Below are 22,158 nucleotides of genomic sequence, written 5' to 3'. Positions count from 1 at the left end.
TGGTAGAGACTGGGCATGAAAGAGAGGGAGAGAAGAAGAAAGTAGAGGACCTAGTGAATGGGGAGGTTGAGGATGGGACAGAAACTACCAAGGCGGTAGAAGGAGAAGTTGATACCAAAGAGAAGAAAGAGGGAGGGGCTGAAATGGTGGAAGTTAAGGAAAATGGGGTTGAGACTGAGGAAGAGAAAAAGGCAGGTGGAGTCAGTGGGGAATCAGAGAACACTGCCGTGCAACAAGACACGCCTCAACAGCAACAGCAAGTAGAGGTGCACAAGGAAGTTGCGGATGACGGACAGGTCACAATGACCAATCAAAACCCTGAAGAGATCGAGGGGTCAAGCGATTAAAAAAACCTCTTCAAATTCAAGCAAGCCATTGCACCCCAAGTGTTGCCCTACCTCCCAAACACCATTATACCCTGAGGCAGCTGCTCTGACTCCGGAATCTATTGTCACCACTGTCCCCTTAGTAAAGATGGTTTATTGGAGGCCCTATTCTCATTCCCTGATCATCATCAGCTTTGTCCTTGACAGTACACTCAACAGTAAATCTCACAAGCTCAGACGTCCATTGTATACATACCTATACTGAATGTACATAACTGAGAATAGTGAGGAAAATGCTTGGACGCCTGTACTAGAACCACTTAAAATGGACACATTGACTGGACTAAATGAGGCTTGGGCGTAGTGAGATGAACAGACTTTAAGCAGGCCAATGCCTTCGTCCTATGCTGTGTAGTAGCGCTGTATGTGAATGCTTATGTCACAAGGGTGTTGTAGAGGAGGAAATCGGTGGCAGAGGTAGTGGCTGTTGTTGCGACAGGCAATCCAATGCAAGGTGAATAGATCTTTGTTTACGCCGAGCTCTCACTTGTCAAGTATGACAGATAAATGATTATAATCACTGCGATTCTTCTGCGCAAGGTTCACCTCCCCTGTGGTAGGTTCAGCTTGCATTCAGAAGGTGTCACCTAAAGTGTTTGAATATTAATTACATTTCCTTTGAATGTTTGGAGGTTGAGTGGAAGTGTGATAAGCATTCCGAAATTGTGGGATGTCTTTGACAGTTTACATGTAGATCTATATACATCTATTTATACTCAAATGTTCAATTGTGACAGCAGCTGGTGAAACCGGGAACAAGTCGCCAGCCAATCAAATTGTTTGGACCTTTATTCTGAAAAAATGTAATAATGTAATTTCAGCGTTGTTCAAAAAACAATGACACACTCGCTAGTCAAGCCTAAACACTGGACACAATGGATTCGGTGAGTAATCCCCACTACTCTACACTAACTAGGTAGTAGTGGGGGATTACTTATTCATTGCATTGCATTGTTGTTGCTTGACTAGCGAGTGTGTCATTGATTTTCAACAACGCTGAAATGTATTAACATTTTTCTGAATAAAAGTCCAAACAGTCCGTCGGTTGGCGACTTGTTCCCAGTTTCACCAGCTGCTGTCACAATTTTGTTCAAAAAAGGGTTTCCAATCAATGGTCAATAACAGGAGTACTTTCCCACCTGGAAGCAAGGTTAAAGTCGAGGCCAAGGTTGGATTTACCAAGAGACCAAAAAAGAGAAAAAGCACAGAGGGAGTAAAAAAAACTAATGGATAGCCTAATTTAGCTTAGCGGTCTTTCGAATCCCCATTCTCTATCGACACTGCTTGAATATTTCACCTCCAAGCTCTTTAAGAGCCTCCTAACAGAGTCATTTGTGATAATAACAAAATCATAATGTAGTCCTTCATGGTGTCATGTTGCTTTCCATTTTAAAAGGAGCTTGCATTGACAGACTACACACGCTGTAAAGCAGTCATTAGTGGCCTAATGGATTTTGTCAGTGGGATACCAGTCAGAAGTCATACATTTATAATGGAGGTCACTTATGGGGGCTATTGACAGTGAACACCTCACCCCGTCAAACAAATAGCACTTCATATCGATGGTGATTAGCACTGGGATTGATTTTTGATTGTGCCACAGTTGCTAAGCAAAGTCGGTGGAGAACTGTATGTTCTCTGATGAATGAGCCTGTCGCTGTTGTGTAAATGTGGTCTAGTATTCGACTGACTGTTCTGACATGTTTCATGTAATGGCCGATGTATTGTGTAGATTAGAGTTCTGAACTGTGACCAGGATAGCCTTATTTTATCACGGGGCCAACATCATCAATTATAAATGTCAATAATGCAGAGGTATGAAAGTGATTTTCAATGTTTTATGTTTTTCGTCAAATGAGAGAGTATTGTTACAATCAGTGTTTGAAGGTAAGACCAGTGTTATATGTTTTAGATTTGAAGTTCCAGGCTTTTGGTTTTGAAGGTAATATGTTTTTGATTTAAAAGTGAGGTTCTTGTCTTGGATTTACGAAGACCAAAGGTCAGCTCTGTGTATGTTGTAGCGCTATAGCTTGCTAAAGTGTGTTCTGACACTCCTAGCTACCTCCTGAGAATTGTGGGTTTTTAGCTATGGGGTCATCATTTCTGACCTCATCCACCATATGTTCCATGTCCTCTCGGCCCTCTGTGTGATGGAGCTGGATCCTGTGGGCGTGAGGTCATCACTAATGGCGGAGAGGTCAGAGGTCATGTTTGAACCAGAATGGATTTTCCACAGCTGGAACTGGTTGAAGTACACAGATGTTTGCCCAAGCACATTGCTCTGATATTGAGGCAAGATATTGCTCACTTCGTAATATTCTCTGTGGTATATTGGTATTTTCTATTTTCTGAGATGCTTTGCTTTAGGTTATATGAGCTGTAATAAGTACTTTTTGTATTTGACAAATATTTTATTTAGCCTCTTGAATCACAGCTGGAGGGAGAATATAATTAACCTGTCAGTTCAATATTTGTGAGAGACTAAAACAAATATAAATAAGAAATGGCAATATAAAAAGACCCAGAGTGTGGACTAAAACGTTTATCGAGAATATTCAAGAGATTTCTCCACTGAGTTTGATTCGATTTATTTTTCACATTTAATCATTTGTTTAATCTCTTTGCCCTTTAAGTTAAGATAAACGTAAGACTGTCATCTTGTTTATTTATATGATTATAGACTTGTTTGTGTCAGGTTTCTATTCTTTATAACAATGAGTTCAGACGTTAAAATGTTTTTTATCTGTAATATGTATTCCCCTTTGAGTACCTTAAACACTGAGAGGAGAAGGCCTGTTAAAACATATGTATATTTAGTTCTACAGGCATCACTTGGCAAACCAGTTATGGGTGATCTCATTCTTTACGTCATTCTGTGTTTTAACACCTACAGCTTTCCAGTAGGACATTCACTGCAACAATGACTTCCACAGAGTTGGGGTCAGATGACACCAGGTCCTCTATCCGTTGGTTTCACCTGGGGTCCAGACCTCCGGTGCATCGTGTCTTGTGATGAGAGCTGATTGGTGGTTACACGTTACGTGGGCTTTGACATTAGTAGGCTCTAGACTAGAGGTTGTGACAAAAAATGTCCTGGGACAAAGAAAAAATAACACGGATATGGAGAAAAAAGCGTTGGCGGATCTAGCACTTCATCAGTTAAATGATGTTGAACCATGTTTACCTACCCTTCTGTGACAAGACAGAGACCTGTGACTAATGTGGGCCCTTAGCTTAGCCTTAGTCTAGAACCTTCTACCCAGTCATGTACAAAAAGGTATTATACTGTTTCTTGTCTTATGTAATCCATAATTGTCTGAATCTCAGCAGTGGCGCTGGTGCACTTGTTTTTAATAACGCTGTACAGAATGTGTGTTTCAGGTCTCATTTCCTGTGTGTTATGATGTGAAATGGGCAGATTAGAAATGACAGAACATGATACAATAGGATGGAAATCTTTTTATGTTGTCACTTTAGCTTGCTTGTGGCCTCTGGAAAATGTATTCTTAGGTTTCATCTCTGATGTTGCTGTTTTCAACACCTCAGCTGCCATCTTGAATGTTGAGTATCTTTGATCATCGGCTATTGTCTTCATGTATAGCAGTGTTTGTAAAAAAAAAAAACGACTAAAATACTCTTTATCTTTGCTATCATCAAACATCCACATTTCCTATTGTTCATGACATCTGTACAATTTGTATATTATAAAATGATTTATATTTAATGTGTGTTGTTTCTTTCTCCAGTGTGAATATTGAAATTCTACTCAGGTTTTTTTGCTTCTAGATGGGTGGAGGTTTTGGCTTCATCAAGATTCTTTACATTTTCACCTTAATTCTAAAGATTTGTGTATAACCCACACTGCTCACAAGGTCCTGCTTCTATGTAGTATTCTCAGAACGTTCAGACCTGCTTTGTTCCAGTTGGTCAGTGACGGACTATGATGTCGTTTCGAGACACTTCCGACCAAATGTATGAGAGGTCTGGGGGGCCGACACGTCAAACTTCATTGGCCTTCATTAAGACAATAGAAAGAGCGCCGGGAAAAAAAACTGACGGCACACAACCATTGGCTTTACTTTACATCAATCAATCTCCCACAGCACCTCTCCCTTGTGCTTGCACACCATGCATTTTTGATTTGAAGCTACACCTCACAGCCGTGTGATTCTCTGAAACCAAATCATACCAAATACTTTACTCAATAAATCCACTCCCACCACGTTTGAGTCATTGTTATTCTAGGCTTATTTGCGCTCTGCTCAATAGCCTGGGGATCAGGTTGTTGGGAAGGTAAAAGAATGTAAATGTGGTAAGTAGACAACTTTAGTCTCCAGTATACATATATGTAAGGTTATCTGGCCCTGCTTCAATGGACTGACTTATATAGCGCCTTTATCCAAAGCGCTTTACAACGGCCTCTCATTCACCCGTTCACACACACATTCACACACCAATGGCGGCAAGCTACCATGCAAGGCGGCCCGCTCATTGAGAGCAATTTGGGGTTAAGTGTCTTGCCCAAGGACACCTTGACATGTAGCCAGCCGGGGTTCGAACCGCCACTCTGCCGACCTTGCAATCATTAGACGCCGGCTCTACCTCCTGCGCCACAGTCGCCCCTGCTTCTGGCAGTTTAGTGAAGGACTCTTAGACAATGTCATCAGAAAGGTAAAATAATGTTGTAAGTAGACATCTTCAGTCTCCAGCATGCAGTGTAAGAGCCCTATTTTTGGCTCAAGCTTCATTTATGTGCAGCACTGCAAGCTCTTGTGGACAAAATGTCGAAACCCACCAGACTATTTTTCAAAATCTGCCATATCTGCTTATTACACTTTCATAACTGTGTAGGGTTTACAATGGATCATATATACAGTTACATTAGCCTATGTCTCTGTTATAAAAACAACATAATTTGAAACCGAAAGGTCCCCAATGCCTTAATATGTCAAAGAAATAGCACACGGCTCATGGTAATAATAACCGTGGTGTTTCTGAAAAGAAACCATATTTACAGTACAGTTTCCACACTGTGGGGGAATCTATAAGTCATGAGCTAGGAGCCTTGGGGAGGGAAAGGTCATTATATGGAGGGCTTTGCCACCAAAACCCCCAGCACATCAATTCTGTCCACTACATGAGACGTTAATAGCTCTTAAATTAGCAGTGGGACGAGGTGAACCACCACGGCTTGCCAGGAACCCACATTTCTGCCTGCGGATATGCTATTGAACTACTGTACTTATGATCTCAGTTATGGCCCAAGGGGTTGTTACCACCATAACACATTACATTAGAGTCTAGATAAAACTGCTGAATGTGACATACTGAATGGGGATCTTGTTTCATGTGGATTAAAATGATACATATGGGTCTGACTACATCTTTACATTCGTCATGAATGATAATCACAAGACTACGTACTACACAGGGCCTTAAAGGTGCAGTCTGTAATTCAAACAACAACACACAGTGGGATCCCAGCAGCTGATGGTTTGTGCTGGATAATCTATGAAATGGAGAGTGGTTACATACAGACAGAGCTAAGGACTGGACATCCATGGGAACAAAACTAGACTTTTCACCATGCTCTGAAGTGTTTGTTTACAAAAATTAAGTTAAAAAAACTTGTAGTTTGGGTTCTGATGGGGTTAGACAGTTGAACTATGCTCATGAGGCATTTGTTACATTATTCAATGGCTATTAATTTAAAGTAGAAAATAATAATAATAATAATAATAATAATCATCATCATAACCTACATTACTAGATCAGGGGGTTAGAAATGATCAATATCTCAGCAGATTTATCGTCTTGACACTCCTTGTTGGTCCCTTAATGCCATCCCATCTGATGGCGTGTGTCAGTTCACCATTAAGGTTACACTGCCACCTAGTGGCCATGTCAGTCACTTTCCAATTGTATTGGTCTGAAACAGATTGAACTACGTCATCGTCCTTCACGATGTCATATCCATTTTAATTGAATGATTGAGGTGGCCAATAAGTTCACAATAGTTACTCACCTCAAACAAGTACACTTGAATTCGAGGTCAGCAGAAGTTCAGCCATTGACATGAAAGGAAAACTCAGCCTCGAGATCAAAGAAAAATATAAGCCATAATCAGTCTACCTCAAGTTCTAATATCTTTTGAAAACCATTACTGCAGCGCTTGATAAAGTCACAAAGTTATTTTTTCCTCCACGTACATTGCTTTAGCAGATTAACCACTCACCGATTAATTAACACAATTACCTCTGTGTTTGCCAATCGCCGTCTTATCGCCCTCCTCAGGCCTTAAAACTCTAAATGAATTAATACATTAATACCCCGTCTCTTGTCATCTCTTAATTAGCTCCGTTCCAGGAGGAGGAGAAATGCATGTGTCAGCAACTCCACTTGGTGCTCACGTATCGTTTGACTTTGCTAGCAAGTTTATTGGTTCATTAGAGACACAACATAAACACATGCTGTTCTCATGGCGATGGAGATTGCAGTGTGCATATTGGAATTATTCAGATTGGGCTCTTCAGATGCGAAGATGATATCTTCAGATGCGTATAGCAACTCACCATGAACTGAGTCTCCATCCACAGTCACCCCGGCGTTCGTTAACGTTTATTATACAACAGACAGTTAGTTCTGACCAAGTCATTTGATTGGACAAGAGGCATTCCATGAGTGCTGATATACAGTATAATATATTATATATATTAACGGTCGTTATCTATCAGATGATATATCAGTGTGTTGGTTTCAAACAAAGATGGATATATTTCCAAATATAACATTTGAGTTAAATTATGAATGGTCATCAGAAGAGGTAATTCACTGCTTGCACAATAAATGGAAACGTACAGATAAATGTACATGATACAAAGAGTATGTTCAGGTTACTAGGCAACAGTCCAGTTGAAGTTCAGTTGCGGAAATATTTTTTGTTGGCAGAGCCAAAATAAATTATTAAATAAACAAACAAATCATAATCAGTTGTCGCTTATTACTGTTACCTAATTAATGGCGCTGTAGAACTGTTGTATAAAAGCAATATCACACTCGAGGTCGTGCTGTTATACTGAATACCTCGTACCTACGACCCAATCACAGCCGTGCTGATATTCAGTATAACAGCACGACCTCTGTGTGATATTCAGTATAACAGCACTCCCTCTGTGTGATATTCAGTATAACAGCCTCCCTCTGTGTGATATTCAGTATAACAGCACTCCCTCTGTGTGATATTCAGTATAACAGCACTCCCTCTGTGTGATATTCAGTATAACAGCTCTCCCTCTGTGTGATATTCAGTATAACAGCACTCCCTCTGTGTGATATTCAGTATAACAGCACTCCCTCTGTGTGATATTCAGTATAACAGCACTCCCTCTGTGTGATATTCAGTATAACAGCACTCCCTCTGTGTGATATTCAGTATAACAGCACTCCCTCTGTGTGATATTCAGTATAACAGCACTCCCTCTGTGTGATATTCAGTATAACAGCACTCCCTCTGTGTGATATTCAGTATAACAGCCTCCCTCTGTGTGATATTCAGTATAACACACTCCCTCTGTGTGATATTCAGTATAACAGCCTCCCTCTGTATGATATTCAGTATAACAGCACTCCCTCTGTGTGATATTCAGTATAACAGCACTCCCTCTGTGTGATATTCAGTATAACACACTCCCTCTGTGTGATATTCAGTATAACAGCACTCCCTCTGTGTGATATTGCTTAAGTAAGCTGAGGAACAGGTTTTTGGCAACTGTAACTGACACTGGATTAATGGAATTAGGTTGTAACGCCCCCAAAACCAAAGACATAGGGAAGTGAGAATAAGTATTTGGCAAGAACATTTGCCAATACCCATCCATTTATATCTGTCTGGGCAGATACAGAATGCTGCTTTAACTAAATGTCAGAATTGTGCCCATCACTAGGGTTACGGGCGGCTGTGGCTTAGGAGGTAGACTCGGCGTCTAACGATCGCAAAGTCAGTGGTTCTGTGGTTCGATCCCATGCTGGCCATGTGTCAAAGGTGTCCTTGGGCAAGACACTGAACCCCAAATTGCTTCCAATGAGCGGGCCGGCGCCTTCCATGGTATCTTGCCGCCATTGGTGTGTGAATGTGTGTGTGAATGGGTGAATTTATAATGGGTGAGAGGCCATTATAAAGCGCTTTGGAATAAGGCTATATGCAGTCCATTTACCACTACACAAACAACAGAAGCCATAGAGTGCCAGGTGCATGGTTCATTTGGTGTCAATGACAGATTCATGGTTTATTTGGTGTCAATGACAGATTCATGGTTCACTAGATGTTAATGACAGATTCATGGTTTATTTGGTGTTAATGACAAATTCAGTTATTGACTGTGTCGAATGAGTTATGCTCTGTGTGCTGACTGGGCTTGGTTAGGGCCGGGTCTGGTCTGGTCTGGTCTGGTCTGGCTGGTTGTCATTGGTCCAGAGGAGAGATATGACTCCTTCTAACAGCAGATCACTGCGAGCCACAGGGTTACAATGGACAATCAGAGTGTTACAAATATGCACTGCAATATCACCATGGGTTATTTAATTGTGTATACTTTTTTTGTCCTGAGTGCATAAAACAAATGCATAAATAAGTGTCTCTTTTAGCTTCTAGACAATTCTGGATCATTTCAATTTCATAGAGCATTTTAGAACCGCCTTAAAAATCTAAATAATTCCAAAAGCCAACTTATCCTATTCTCACACCCTACAAGATTATCTGCTACCTGCTCAGGTAAAACGTATCTCACCTGGGCGCTTGAGCAGCAGTGGAAGCGCACGTCATTGAGAGAAGAGTCGTCCAGCCCATACTGGTATTCCTCCATCTTGGTCTCGATGCCACAGATACCCCCGGCACCACACTCCTGGCTCCAGAGACCATACTCCCCCCAGTCGGTGGATTGACCTTCCAGGACGGGGTTGCTGCTGCAGCGGAACTTGATGTTGTTGGCGCAGGTGTCGTCACCGAAAAGACCCTGGTGGGGCTCCACACGGAGCTGGAAGGAGGTGAGGACTCCCCTGGGGCAATACTGAGGGGCGGTCCAATCACCGTAGCTGTGGAGGAAGGAGAGAGAAGGGGGGATAGAGAGAGAGAGAGAGAGAGAGAGGTAGAAAGAGAGGGTGAGGTAGAGAAGGATAAAAAAAACACAATAGGCAGTAGAACTTTTAGATCAAAGCCCACCTCCTCAGCAGTTGGTAAATGTTCATAATATATTCATAAGAGAAAACTCATAATGTCCCTTCATATCTTCCTCTCTTGCAGGTAAAACACTTGAGAAACCGCAGTAAAAATGAGGTACGACTGTCGTAATAAACCGTTCTCAAAGTGACAAAAGAGAATTGTTTGAATCTCTATTTGGCACTGTGATGGGTCGATATAACCCATGGGTTAGGGATAGGGTAAGGGCTAGGGTTAGGGTCAGGGTTAGGGTTAGGGTTAGGGTCAGGGTTGTGATCTGTACTTACTATCCAGTGTGAGACTCAATGGTGTACAGGAAGCTCCTGTCCTCTTCTTTGGAGCAGATCAGACGGATGCCATTCAGGGAGGTGTCGTCCAGACCATACTGTTCCGACTCCACCTGATACAAGGTCAATGGACAATATGCTAGACTTAGTTCAACTGTTTTTACATCTATGACGGAAGTAAAGGTCATTCGGGTCCCTCTGAATTCAGACCCTCTCACAAGTGAGCATTTTGAATTCCACCTACCCAAAACTCCTCAAATGACTCGAAAAAAATAATAATCAATGAACCAAACTCTCACACGTATGTTTCTATAAAGTTAATGAGGGAGTATTAGTCTTACCCGAAGACTGAACCCAACCGCGAAGAACTTGTCTGGGCACATCTCAGGCCAGGTCCAGTTTCCAAACTGCTCTCCATTGGGCACGGTGAGGAGGGAAGCATAGGGTCTGGCGTTGTAAGCCGTACCTGCACGTATTACCGCACCCTTCACATCCACCTGACATAAGCCAGGGGCCAACACAGCCAGGACGGACAGGGCAATGAGTAGGATCGCCATGTTCTCAGTCACTCTGAACCAGATTGAGAAGAAGGAGAGTGACAGAGTGATCTCTTATAGCTTTGCTCACACCTCCTGGATGTGTTGGTGAGGTAACCATACTGTTATCAGTATTAATAATTTACTGTGCTATGGAGGAGTGGCATGGGAAAGAGACAGCTGTTGTTCTTTGCAATGGGAACATTTTCTACTGTCAAATATTTCAATCGCAACTGCGACCTTAAACACCATGACTACGTGTCTTGCGTCTAACTAACCTACAATATCATATCATTTACATAACATTTTTGCCATTTAGCAGACGCCTTTATCCAAAGCGACTTACAACAAATACATTTGTCTAAGTAAGTGAATCATCCATCCATCAGTCATTGCAAGAAAAAGTCATCTATGCACGGACCAGAGGCCATTGGCAGTCAAAATGCTAGAAGAAGGAATTTTTATTATTTTCTTAATTATTATTTACAGTAGAACTCTACAGATGGGGTAGTGGGGACGGAGAGGTTTCAGGAGGAACCGTTAAGGTGTAGCCTGAAGAGAAGAGATGGAGGTCTTCAGTCTACGGTGGAAGACAGGGAGTGACTCTGCAGTCCTGACAGCAGTGGGAGGCTCGTTCCTCCAGCGGGGGGCTAGGACAGTGAAACGTCATGACCGGGTAGTGCTGCTGCATCCCCGTCACCCTGTAATACCTTAGATGTTTCATGTCTATTTGTACTTTGACTTTGTTTAGGACAGGTTCTCTCGGAAACTTCTGGAATTGAGAGGAAACCAGACCCCAGACTGATATCATACAAAACAAACAGTGTGTGACTTTCCCACGTTGCTATTTATGCTCTCTCCAGAGACCACGGGTGGAGCAGGTTGTGTCGAGGTGAGAAGTCGTCTCTGACAGACACAAAGAGAGAGAGAGACACTCCAGCATGTCTCAATAAGAACCCTGAGATCTAGTCAAGATTGTGGACCTTCCCATAGTCATCTCTCCCCCTCTCTCTCTCTCTCTCTCTCTCTCTCTCTCTCTCTCTCTCTCTCTCTCTCTCTCTCTCTCTCTCTCTCTCTCTCTCTCTCTCTCTCTCTCTCTCTCTCTCTCTCTCTCTCTCTCTCTCTCTCTCTCTCTCTCTCTCTCTCTCTGTGATTAAAGGTTAACGTAAATAATATTTTCTTCTGACCAAATGAACATTTTAATAAGAACATCTTTTAATAAACCAGATCACGTAATTTACAAGGATTTCAAAAACACTTGTTGGTTCCAACATATTTTGTTTCACCTTATAAAGACCCTCTCTGTTATCGCTATGCAGTCCCCAGACAGCTGACGTATGAGTTTTAATATCCCTTATACAGGGCTTGAATAACAATCAGCATTTTTTCTAGTTTGGAGCCTTGGAGTCATTGAAAACCGTAATAATTCCTGTACCATATTCTAAACTCAAACAATTGTATTCATGTTGATTTGATTATTGCCAAGACTTCTTATGAAATACAGTATCTTATATTAGTATCTTGTATCACCTCTTGTTATACAATAGCCTGCATACGTATAATATAATTGTACATGTTCATCTGTTGCAAATGTGTCCATCTTGTATCCTGTTACTGTATCATGATTGATTTCACTATCATGTTCATCATTTATTAGCATTTTTGCACCATATGTGGGATGCATATAAAATACATTTCATTGTACTCTGTGCAATGACAAAGCTTGAATCCCTTTTCCTTTTTCTATATCATTTACAGTTAGTACATACAAGAAAGAAATGCCGGTACACAGAAGGTTGTTTTAGGTGAAAGAAGTTTAGTAATAAGTAGTAAAAGTGACAAATCACAAGGTGATTTCATTCGCTTCCAAAAATGGTTGAACAAAAAGGCTAACAACAAGTGATTGCGGTTGGTAGGTTCCTCTTCATGACTGTGGTAACTGGTGACTCAGACATTAGTCACTTCAGATTCAAGCATGGAAATGCGTAGTTGAGGTTAAGAAAAAATAATAATACAAAAAACAGAAGGTAAAAAAAGGGAAAGACTCCATCATATTAACACATTGTGGTACAGAATGACGGGTGTGAAACTGTTCATCGATGGCCGATGTTCCTCAAGTAAGTCACGGTACAGAATGAACAGTTCCTTGCTGAGACCTTTCTTCTGTTTTGTGAATCAGTGTCTTTTTGGGCAGAGAAAGTCTTCTCTTGTTCAACAGACGTTCAAGCAGAAACTGTGTGTGTGAAAGGTTTCATCTACAGTACTGCATTTGTGTTGATCTGTATTGCATAATTATTTAAATATATTTCTTGTATGATATAAAAGACTTGCAATGCAAGATGGAAAATGCTCGATGCTAAATATTATACTTACCATATCAATTTACGGGCCTAAAGCCTGACCTGAAAAAGCAAAACAAAAGAATGTGTAGATTCCATAATAGATAATCCATAGCCTCAACAACAAGCCATAACCTGTTGAAACTTCTTGATACTTCCATTTGAGCAAAGTAATACTATACATTACAACATGACAAAAGAGAAAAATAATAGAGCAGATTTTTACAGAAGACTTTTCTGAACAGTGATTGTAATGATGCCATTGTGGCTTACCTCTGTTTCCACCAATAGAAAACTCCACCTCCAAATGCCACGAAGAGGCCAATGAGAAGCGAGCAGACACCTAGAGTCATTTTCAGCACTTTAGAATCCAATGCTGAGGTATCTATGGGTGGGAGAACTTAATTGAAATAAAAATACAAATCCTACCACAAGGCTGGAGCCTGGGCACTAATGATTTAATAAAAGCACAACATACTCACTCCTGTTCTCTGCCCCAAATGTCCTTTCCCAGTATTTCTTTTCACCCTTCTATCTCCTCCCTCCTCTTGAGCTACCTCTCTCCTCTTTCTCTTTTCCCCGCTTTTTATCTTCCTACCCCCTCTGCCTCTCTGGTCCTCTTCCTTTCCTCTCTGCCTCTCTGGTGCTCTTTCTTCCCTCGCTGCCTCTCCTTTCCCTGCCTCTGTTAGCTCTGTCCTCCCTCTCTCACCCCCCCCCCCATCCCCACCACCCTCTACCCTCCACGATGATGTTAAATCAAACCTACTGTATACGGTCCCAAATGTCTATTGGTCTATCTTCATTTTGTATTTTTATCTATTTTATTTAGCCTATTATTCAATTGTCACTTTTGTTGTTGTTGTTGTTGAGCTGCTGTAACATTAATTTCTCAATAGCCTTTATTTCCTTCCCTTCTTGTGTTTTTTTTAAAGTTTTTTTTTTTTTTCCTAACACCAGGGGAGCCACCCCTCCTAAATGTCGTTGTTTGGTACCTGTACTGTAGCAATGACAATAAAGACCATTCATTCATTCATTCATAAAGTACCCCTCTATCTATCTATCTATCTATCTATCTATCTCTATCTATCTATCTACCCATCTCCTCCTCCCCCTCCTCTCACCCCAGTCCACGTCCAGGGTCTCCACCAGGCTGCTGTGCTCCACCCTGCAGGCGACCCTCTCCCCTCTCCTAGGTCGGAGCTCCAGGTAGGAGCGGAGCTGGTAGGTCCAGTCCCCGTTGGCCAGCGTGTCTGTGGAGGTGACGGCCGTGGTGGTCTCCACCCCGTCCCTCAGCCAGGTGACCCTCACCTCCTGGGGGTAGAAGCCCAGAACGCTGCACTCCAGGATGGACAGCTCGCCATAGTGAGAGGCCTTGGACAGATGGACCTTGACAGCAGGAGGCACTATACAGAGGACTGGGAAGGTTAGTCTTCTCTACAGTATATAGTTTAGTTAATAATAATAATAATAATAATAATAATAATTCATTATATTTATATAGCGTTTTTCCGGGGCTCAAAGACATTGACGATAAGGATATACAGAAACACAGAAACAACAATCAACAGATAACATGAGCACATAGAACACAACGTTAACGAACAGTTATTCTAGTTGATCTGTATAATATATACGATCTGAAGTGAGATATAAAAAGGGTAACTACATTGAAGACACAATCTATAACACATTAAGGATAATTCTGGTGTGTTCAAGTGTGATTCATAGGCCCGATTTCCCCCCCCGAATGAATATCAGTCACACAAATAATAAAGGATGGCTTGCCTTTTCTATCCAGAGTGCTGAGTCTAAAGTATCTTGCGTTGTATCTGCAAATCGTCTCCACCTCTACTTTCCTGAGCGCCATTTTCCACTCCTGGTTGTTGTAGTGATCTGCATTGATCATTCCATACTCCCCAAAACCTACATACTTCTGGAGCCTGGAGTCATAGATGGTGTTCAACTTTTGGTTGAAGACATTTTTGACAAGGTAGACCATGTCCTCTATGTTGTCACTATACTCACAGTCAACTATCCCCTGGAACATGTACCCACCTGAAGAAAAACAAATGGAATTGAATTTAGTTCCCCACAGTATTTTCCTAATGGGGAGTTACTCTGATGAGCCAAACCATTATGACCACCTGCCTAATATGCTGTTGGTATTATGCCTGTGCTCGTGAGCCTTGGGCGCAAGAACTGACTGTTCGCTTGCTGCCTAATATATTCCACCCCTTGACAGGTGCTGTTGTAAACAAGATAATCAATGTTATTCACTTCACCTGTCAGTGGTCATAATGTTTTGGCTCATCGGTGTGTAGCCTATCCGGTGAAGCATATTGTGCAATGATTAAGCTTTCCAAAATGTGTTGTTTACCACTTGCATCCACAACACTAGTCGGTCTCGTTAGCACATAGCCTCTATAGAAGTCTACCTATCGAGGTCTAATTACAAGCCTACTTTTTTGAAAGCATAACAACAGATTAATCTAATTTAATACGGACTCACCTGAGGATAGAGTCACACAGGTCAGAATGATGAGAGCACAGGCAGAGAGCCCACAGACCATAGTGGGCCTATGTAGTTCCAGATGAAGAGAAACCTTGAGGACAAGTAATAACTCAGTAGTAGTAGCTACACGCTGAATAAAACTAACATTATCAGACGCAGCGTAGGTCTGTTCTCTTCTCACTCATCTTAGCAGCTGAAGCTCCACTTTGCCAGCGGTACACCAACTAACTTCCCCCTAGTGGTGTTGTGTTTCTAGAAGGAACTGGGAGGGACACTATGTACTTCTGATAAACTACTGTGTAGTGCTTTGTTTAGTCCCAATTCTACATTTGGTATTTAAGCTAAGGATGGTTGAAGGAAGTATTCTCACTGGTCTCTTCAGTTACAGCTGAATTGTTAAGTGGGACGAAAATAGATGTATTCCACCAAGAACTACTTAAGTATTTTACCAAGGACCACATTTGAAATGTAATGTTACTAAATGCTTCCAGATTATCTTCATCCAGGCCCAAACATATACAGTATCTCTGTATATGTATCTATGTCATATGCAAAGATACAGGTGCACCCATCCTCTAAATGACGCTATGATTAACTTGTGTCGGTTGGTCCAACCACTTCCACTTTTGGCTTTCCAAAAATGTCTGCCTTTCTTCCCCCCAGGCAGTTTGCACTAGAGGTAAGTTAAGGTCAGTAAGATTGTTGTATCTGTACAAAAAACAAACAGTTTTGTCAGTGCTTCCCCCCAGGCAGTTTGTTTGATTGTTTTTGGATTGCTTTGACAGTGGGTGATGTAAATTGAAAGGAGACAATGTGAAAGCAAGCATACTGTACAAACAGCAGGCTGTCGTCTGTCTGGTTTGGATGGTTCTGTATGTTGGCAGCTTTTCCATCTCTTCTTTTCATGGTTGCCTTTGTTTTATTCACATAATGTAACATCATCCACCAACACTCTTTATAACAATATTCATGCATGAACGAGTGAGCCTGGGCTGAATAGTCATATGATATTTTAATCAGTATCCTCTTGAAGTTTCTCAGCAGGGAGACTCTCATGAGGGGGGGAAAACAACAACAACAACAACAACAAAGAAGTATAACATTACTGCTTTATTCTCAGGGAGAGAGGGAGGGAGGACGGGAGGGAGAGAGAGAGAGAGAGAGAGAGAGAGGAAGGGAGGGAGAGAGAGAGAGAGAGAGAGAGAGAGAGAGAGAGAGGAAGGGAGGGAGAGAGAGAGAGAGAGAGAGAGAGGAAGGGAGGGAGAGAGAGAGAGAGAGAGAGAGAGGAAGGGAGGGAGAGAGAGAGAGAGAGAGGAAGGGAGGGAGAGAGAGAGAGAGAGATGGAGACTAGATTTGAGGAAAAAGTTTAATATAAAGTTGTCTTATCAATATAGTTGTGTGAGGTGAAATGAGTTGTTGTAAATTTATTTTATTAGGATAAACCCCTTGAGATGTATCGTCTCGTTTTCGAGAGGGTCCTAACATAATATTACAATCATAACAGCAGAAATAATAAGAGTACAATTATGACAAAATACAGACAGACAAGAGACAAACAACAACATACATTACTAATTGAAAACATTGAAAACATTACAACCATAACAAGGCCAACATGGCTAATAGAATAAGGGAAGGTGGATCTACATACTATAATATACATACTACATTTGACAATATACTTAATACAGCTGAATATAATATATTAAGAGTTCTGTAACTGAATCTGATCACAGTTCTCCTCTTGGTGTTGCTCTTGCTGTAAAGGTTTTCAGGACTTGTTGGCCTTCCTGATGAACCAGCCTCCTGCAGCAATGCCCATTAGTCCTAGAGTCATGCCCCCGACACACACTGCTGTTTCTACCACCTGGTTGTCTCTGCGCACTTCAGCCTCTGGGGACACACACACGCACACACAAACATAAACACACACACACACACACACACACACACACACACACACACATACACACACACACACACACACACACACACACACACACACAGAATGAGTCGATGATTCATGCACACGATGAAGGAACATTTACTTGAGTCACGCTATACGGTGTCCAGTTTTAGCATTCAGTCATTCTAAACAATCTGATCCTCCATTTTACCTTCAGTCTAATGCCCTACTGTAACATCTGCACTTTCTGTCCAGCCTGTGTCACACCCAGTGGCGTAGCGCAAAATCCCGGGCCCCCCCCGCAAGGTGGCGGCGGGGGCCCTTTCGCAACGGAGTAAAAAAAAAAAAAAAAAACGTGCGTTTTTTAGAGGCCGATGCGTTATTGACGTTGCGAAATTTCGCAATATGCACTCTACATTATAAATGCTTGACTTAGCAAAAGGTACAAACAAGTGAGAGCAATAACTAAAACCAAATGGTAGACTACATCAGTAGAATGTATTATAAGTAGAAAAGTACAAGCTTTATTTATTTTAACAAAGTGTGGTGTGCACAGCAGCGCGATATCTGTAAACATATCTGTAGACTCTCCGCTAAGGGTTGCCAGATGGGATTGAGAATTTCCAACCTAACCAATCTAAAAACGGCTAAATCCACCAAAAACCAGCCCATCTGGCAACCCTGTCTCCGCTGCATCAGAGTCTACTTGTTGCGTAAAATTGGCCAGGGTTTGTCAAATCCTTTGTTGGACATCTCGTTTCTTAAGTCCTGGTATATTGTGGCATTTCTTTACTTTTTGCCATCTGGTCTAGGAATACCCAGGGAGACGCAGACAGCAGAAGTAGAATAGAATAGTAGAATAGAAAAAGAAGCAGCTATATATAGCCTAACCATGCTGAATTATGATGCACTGACAGCCTGTGACTGTGAACCTGGCCGGACCCTGCCCTTCTGCCTGAGTTTGAGTATGATGCTGCCCAAATAAATGTTATTGTTTAGTGCTGTACGCTTTTGTGGTATTATATTGTGTGAATTATCATCTGTATGTTGTTTTTCTTTCACTCCGAATGTCCGAATAGAGAATCTACCACCACCTAAAGAATGCTTATTGTACTTTGTATTGTATTTTCGCTTGCTCATTTTCCTTGTGTCTCGCTGCCTACGTGTGACGTCAAAGTCATGTTGCTATTGGATACGGCTAACTATGTATATCTTTTTAAATATAGGCCTATATATTAAAATTAAGCTTGACACAATGAAGGGCCACTTATTTTCTTTGTTTCATATTTTTTTAAATTATAAAAATAAAAAAAATCCAATGTTAGGGGGCCCCCTAGTGGCTGGGGCCCCCCCGCGGTGCGTCGCTTGCGGGCCCGTCCGCTACGCCACTGGTCACACCATATAGTCAGTACTCAAGTTGTAAAAGAAAATCAGGGGGGATGGTGGATTTTATCATAATGGGGACAATTTTAGCATCGCCACAGCGTCAGTGACTTCAGTGTCAGTGACTTGGTAAAAATGTCATTGCATGTGTGCGTGCCCCCTCGCCCACAGTATTTTACTCAATATGCACAAAACTAAATGTTGAAATAGCAGTAATACCACATTCATTGATAAAATGACAAAAGGGATGGGAAGTGGGGATGGCAGTTTTAGAAGGAGGATGATTTAGACTGTTTTTATTTCAGGAGGGATGCCATCCCCCCTCAACTCGAGTGCTGCATATAACGCCCCCCCCTGGGAAGGACTCACCCCAGAACCTGGTGAAGGGTTCCATCAGGCTGAGGTGCTCCACGGTGCAGGCGTAGACGTCCCCCTCCTCGGGCGTGAAGCTCAGGTAGGAGAAGATGCGGAAGCTGAAGTCGTCGTTGGAGTAGTACTGTGTCTGGCTGACGTCGCTAGCGCTCACCGGCGCCTCGTTCCTGGTCCAGGTGATGTCCACGGGTGTGGGGTGGAAGTCACTGACCCGGCAGATGAGGGTGTTGGGGGCCGCCAGCTCCACCTCTCTCTGGGTGTAAACCTGGACGGTGGGGGGCTCTGTGGACGGACGGACGGAATGACAAAACAGAGAGACGGACAAGCAAACAGACAGGAAGACAGACAGACAGTCAGACATATAGACAGACAGACAGATAGACAGACATATAGAAAGACAGACAGACAGAAAGACAGACAGACAGAAAGACAGACAGACAGGCAGAAAGACAGACAGAAAGACAGACAGACAGGCAAATAGAAAGATAGACAGAAAGACAGACAGAGGGACAGACAGACAGACAGACAGACAGACAGACAGGCAGGCAGGCAGGCAAATAGCCAGCCAGAAAAGACAGACAGACAAACAGAGAGAAAGACAGACAGACAGGGAAATAAACAGGCAAACAGACAGTCAGATAGACAGACAGAAATACAGACATAGGGGTAGACAGACAGACAGACAGACAGAGGGACAGACAGACAGACAGACAGTCAGATAGACAGACAGAAATACGGACATAGGGGTAGACAGACAGACAGACACGCTGTGAGTGAGTCAGTGTTTGACCTTATACTCGATAATGGATATGTATCTAAAGTCCCAAAGTGAGACGGTAAGGAAATGTTATCCAACAGAAGTCACTTTGAGGAACCATCCCTAAGAGTACTGCCAGTCAGATTAGTTAAAACATACCATGCACTGTGATGAACACAGAGCGTGGTATGTTTTCACCAATCTGCTAGACAATGCAGACTCTGTTAGCTACGGTACATCTCACAGGCTTTCCAAACCGTGGTACTCAAAAATGGATGGTTCCTCAAAATCCTAACACCACCAGAGTTGGTTGGAACTAGAAGATGTGTGTACAAGCATTGTAAAAGGAGTATTCAAGGACCAATCACCCCTCTGAGAAATAACTTAAACAAATCAAATGACAGGTAGAATTAAAAATATATATATAAAAAAAAGGACTGCATTGACTGCACTTATATAACGTCTTATTCCAAAGCGCTTTTACAATGACCTCTCATTCACCCATTCACACACACACTCACACACCAATGGCGGCAAGCTGCCATGCAAGGCCGCGGCCCGCTCACTGGGAGCAATTTGGGGTTCAGTGTCTTGCCCAAGGACACCTCGACACGTGGCCAGCCAGGGATCGAACCGCTGAATCGCAGACCTTGCGATTGATCATTAGACGCCGGCTCTACCCCCTGAGCTACATACAGCCGCCCCACCAAATCAAAAACAGAGTGATCGTGAACGCCCCACCTATGGCCTCCGGCGGGTTCTTCTCTCCCACGGCAGCACGGGGGATGTTGAACTTGCAGGTTCCGATGGACACGTACACGTCGTGTGGTAGTCCTGCGTCAGGGGTCCATTGCTGGGCAAACACCGGCAGCCGCTGCACCGCCTCGTAGGTCACAGGGTCAACGTATAAGAGCTCATCTCCGTCAAACTCCACGTCATACTCCCCGTAGCTCGTGTCCTTTTGGCAGAAGCTCAAGATCCGCAGAACGTGTTTACCTAGGGTTTACGGGGATTAAGAAGGAAGCCATGTAGACGGCTGTGCCAACAGAGGAGAGAACACTAACTGGCACGAGAGAAAATAAGTTCCCTCTATGACAGAAGAGATGTTGTTTTCTTGTTTTTTTTATTTAACCTTTATTTAACCTTTATTTAACAAGGAAAAGTGTCATTGAGATTAGAAATCTCTTCTTCAAGAGCGTCCCTGCCAAGACAGGCGGCGGCACAATTAACAGGGTTGCAGACATAAAAACAAGATATAACAATTTACAATGAAAATAGAGAATAAATTACAGAATCATAAATATCAAAGGCATTCATCAGTATTCGTCACAAGTCATCAACATCAACGATGAAACAGGTGCAATATAAATCAGTCAAATCAGCTACAGCCAGATGTGCCTGTCTCCAAGTCATTTAAATGCATCCTGTGAGATCAGCTCCTGAAGATTCTGGTGATTTTAGTTGATTGCGACTGGTTCCAAGCAGAGGGCGCAGCATACTTAAACGCCCTTTTCTCCAATTCAGTTCAGACTTAAGGGACATAAGATAGTGAAAACAAGTAATGGGAACCAAGACAATATCTTCCGATACTTTTCTGAAGGATGTAGATCCGTAGGTAAGATGGAAGCAGACCAAGAATAGCCTTATAAATAAAAAATATGCCAATGGTTAAGCTTTCAATAAAGTTGAATGCTTTTGACTATTTGAATAATATGTTGTCTAATTGTATCGCTCAACTGCAATTTGCAATTTCTCTAAATTTTCTGTCAGCATACATTTACAATTACATTGTTGGCATTTAGCAGACGCCTTATTCCAAAGGGACTTACAATCAATACATTTGACTAAGCAAGTGAATCATCAATTCACCAGTCGTATCAGGAAGAGTAATCTAGCTCAGGCCAGGGGCCATTGGCAGTCTCAGTGATAGAAGGAAAACCTTTTTAAAATAAATAATATATATAGACACTGGAGAACAGAGAGACAGTACAAGGGGGGCAGTAGAAGTCATAGGGCTGTCAGCATACAGTACATGAGAGGGAGGGAGCATATAGCAGTTGGTCTGCATTGCTGATTTCGATCCTCCATGGGGATACTAGGCTCATATTATGAAAGCACCCATAGACTTGCCTTTGTAAATTCAAACAGTGAAGGCTGTTTGACGGGCTCATTGTAATGCATGGAATGTAATAAGGAATGATATCAAACATTTGTGTTACAATGAGCCCGTCCTCCGATTTCTACCTCCAATAGCCTCCCCAATATGCTTTTGAAAGGTAAGATGGCTCAGATATTAACTATAAAGAGTCAAACAAGCCTTTTACATGTCTCAAACCTTCTTTGCTTCCTTTCACTCTCCATAATACTTGCCTGTCTTATCAAACGAGTGAAAGTGAACTTACTCCGGCAGTGTGACAGGAGACCAACACCCAGCAGGACAGACAGAAACACACTGCTGTTGCCCAT

At 42.2% G+C, this 22,158-nt stretch overlaps 3 protein-coding genes across 3 annotated transcripts in view; 1 reads left to right on the top strand and 2 right to left on the bottom strand.

Annotated features, from left to right (window-relative positions):
- The window catches only part of rftn1b (raftlin, lipid raft linker 1b), a gene marked incomplete at its 3' end in the record, with an annotated part of 73,422 nt that extends 73,075 nt beyond the window's left edge, over positions 1-347 (top strand). The window contains exon 9 of the mRNA XM_080541169.1: positions 1-347. This exon is cut by the window's left edge and continues 409 nt beyond it. Coding sequence (XP_080397295.1) covers positions 1-347 — 347 coding nt within the window.
- Positions 348-8,673: 8,326 nt separating this feature from the next.
- Positions 8,674-10,452, bottom strand: LOC308166973 (vitelline membrane outer layer protein 1-like). Its single transcript, XM_080541301.1, has 4 exons — positions 10,229-10,452; positions 9,888-10,000; positions 9,173-9,476; positions 8,674-8,892 (listed from the first exon to the last, which is right to left on the bottom strand). The coding sequence occupies exons 1-4, from the start codon at positions 10,442-10,444 to the stop codon at positions 8,890-8,892; spliced, it is 636 nt and encodes a 211-aa protein (XP_080397427.1). The 5' UTR covers positions 10,445-10,452; the 3' UTR covers positions 8,674-8,889.
- Positions 10,453-17,045: 6,593 nt separating this feature from the next.
- LOC308166845 (H-2 class II histocompatibility antigen, A-U alpha chain-like) lies at positions 17,046-22,158 on the bottom strand (the record flags this gene model as incomplete). The annotated part of the gene is made up of 4 exons (XM_080541168.1): positions 17,046-17,167; positions 18,933-19,217; positions 20,434-20,688; positions 22,095-22,158. 4 exons carry the CDS (start codon positions 22,156-22,158, stop codon positions 17,046-17,048), a joined length of 726 nt encoding a protein of 241 aa, XP_080397294.1.

Source organism: Nansenia antarctica (assembly GCF_963989245.1).
Source record: "Nansenia antarctica genome assembly, chromosome: 10".
Taxonomy (NCBI): Eukaryota; Metazoa; Chordata; class Actinopteri; order Argentiniformes; family Microstomatidae; genus Nansenia; species Nansenia antarctica.
This window is presented reverse-complemented; position numbering and strand designations above follow the sequence as displayed.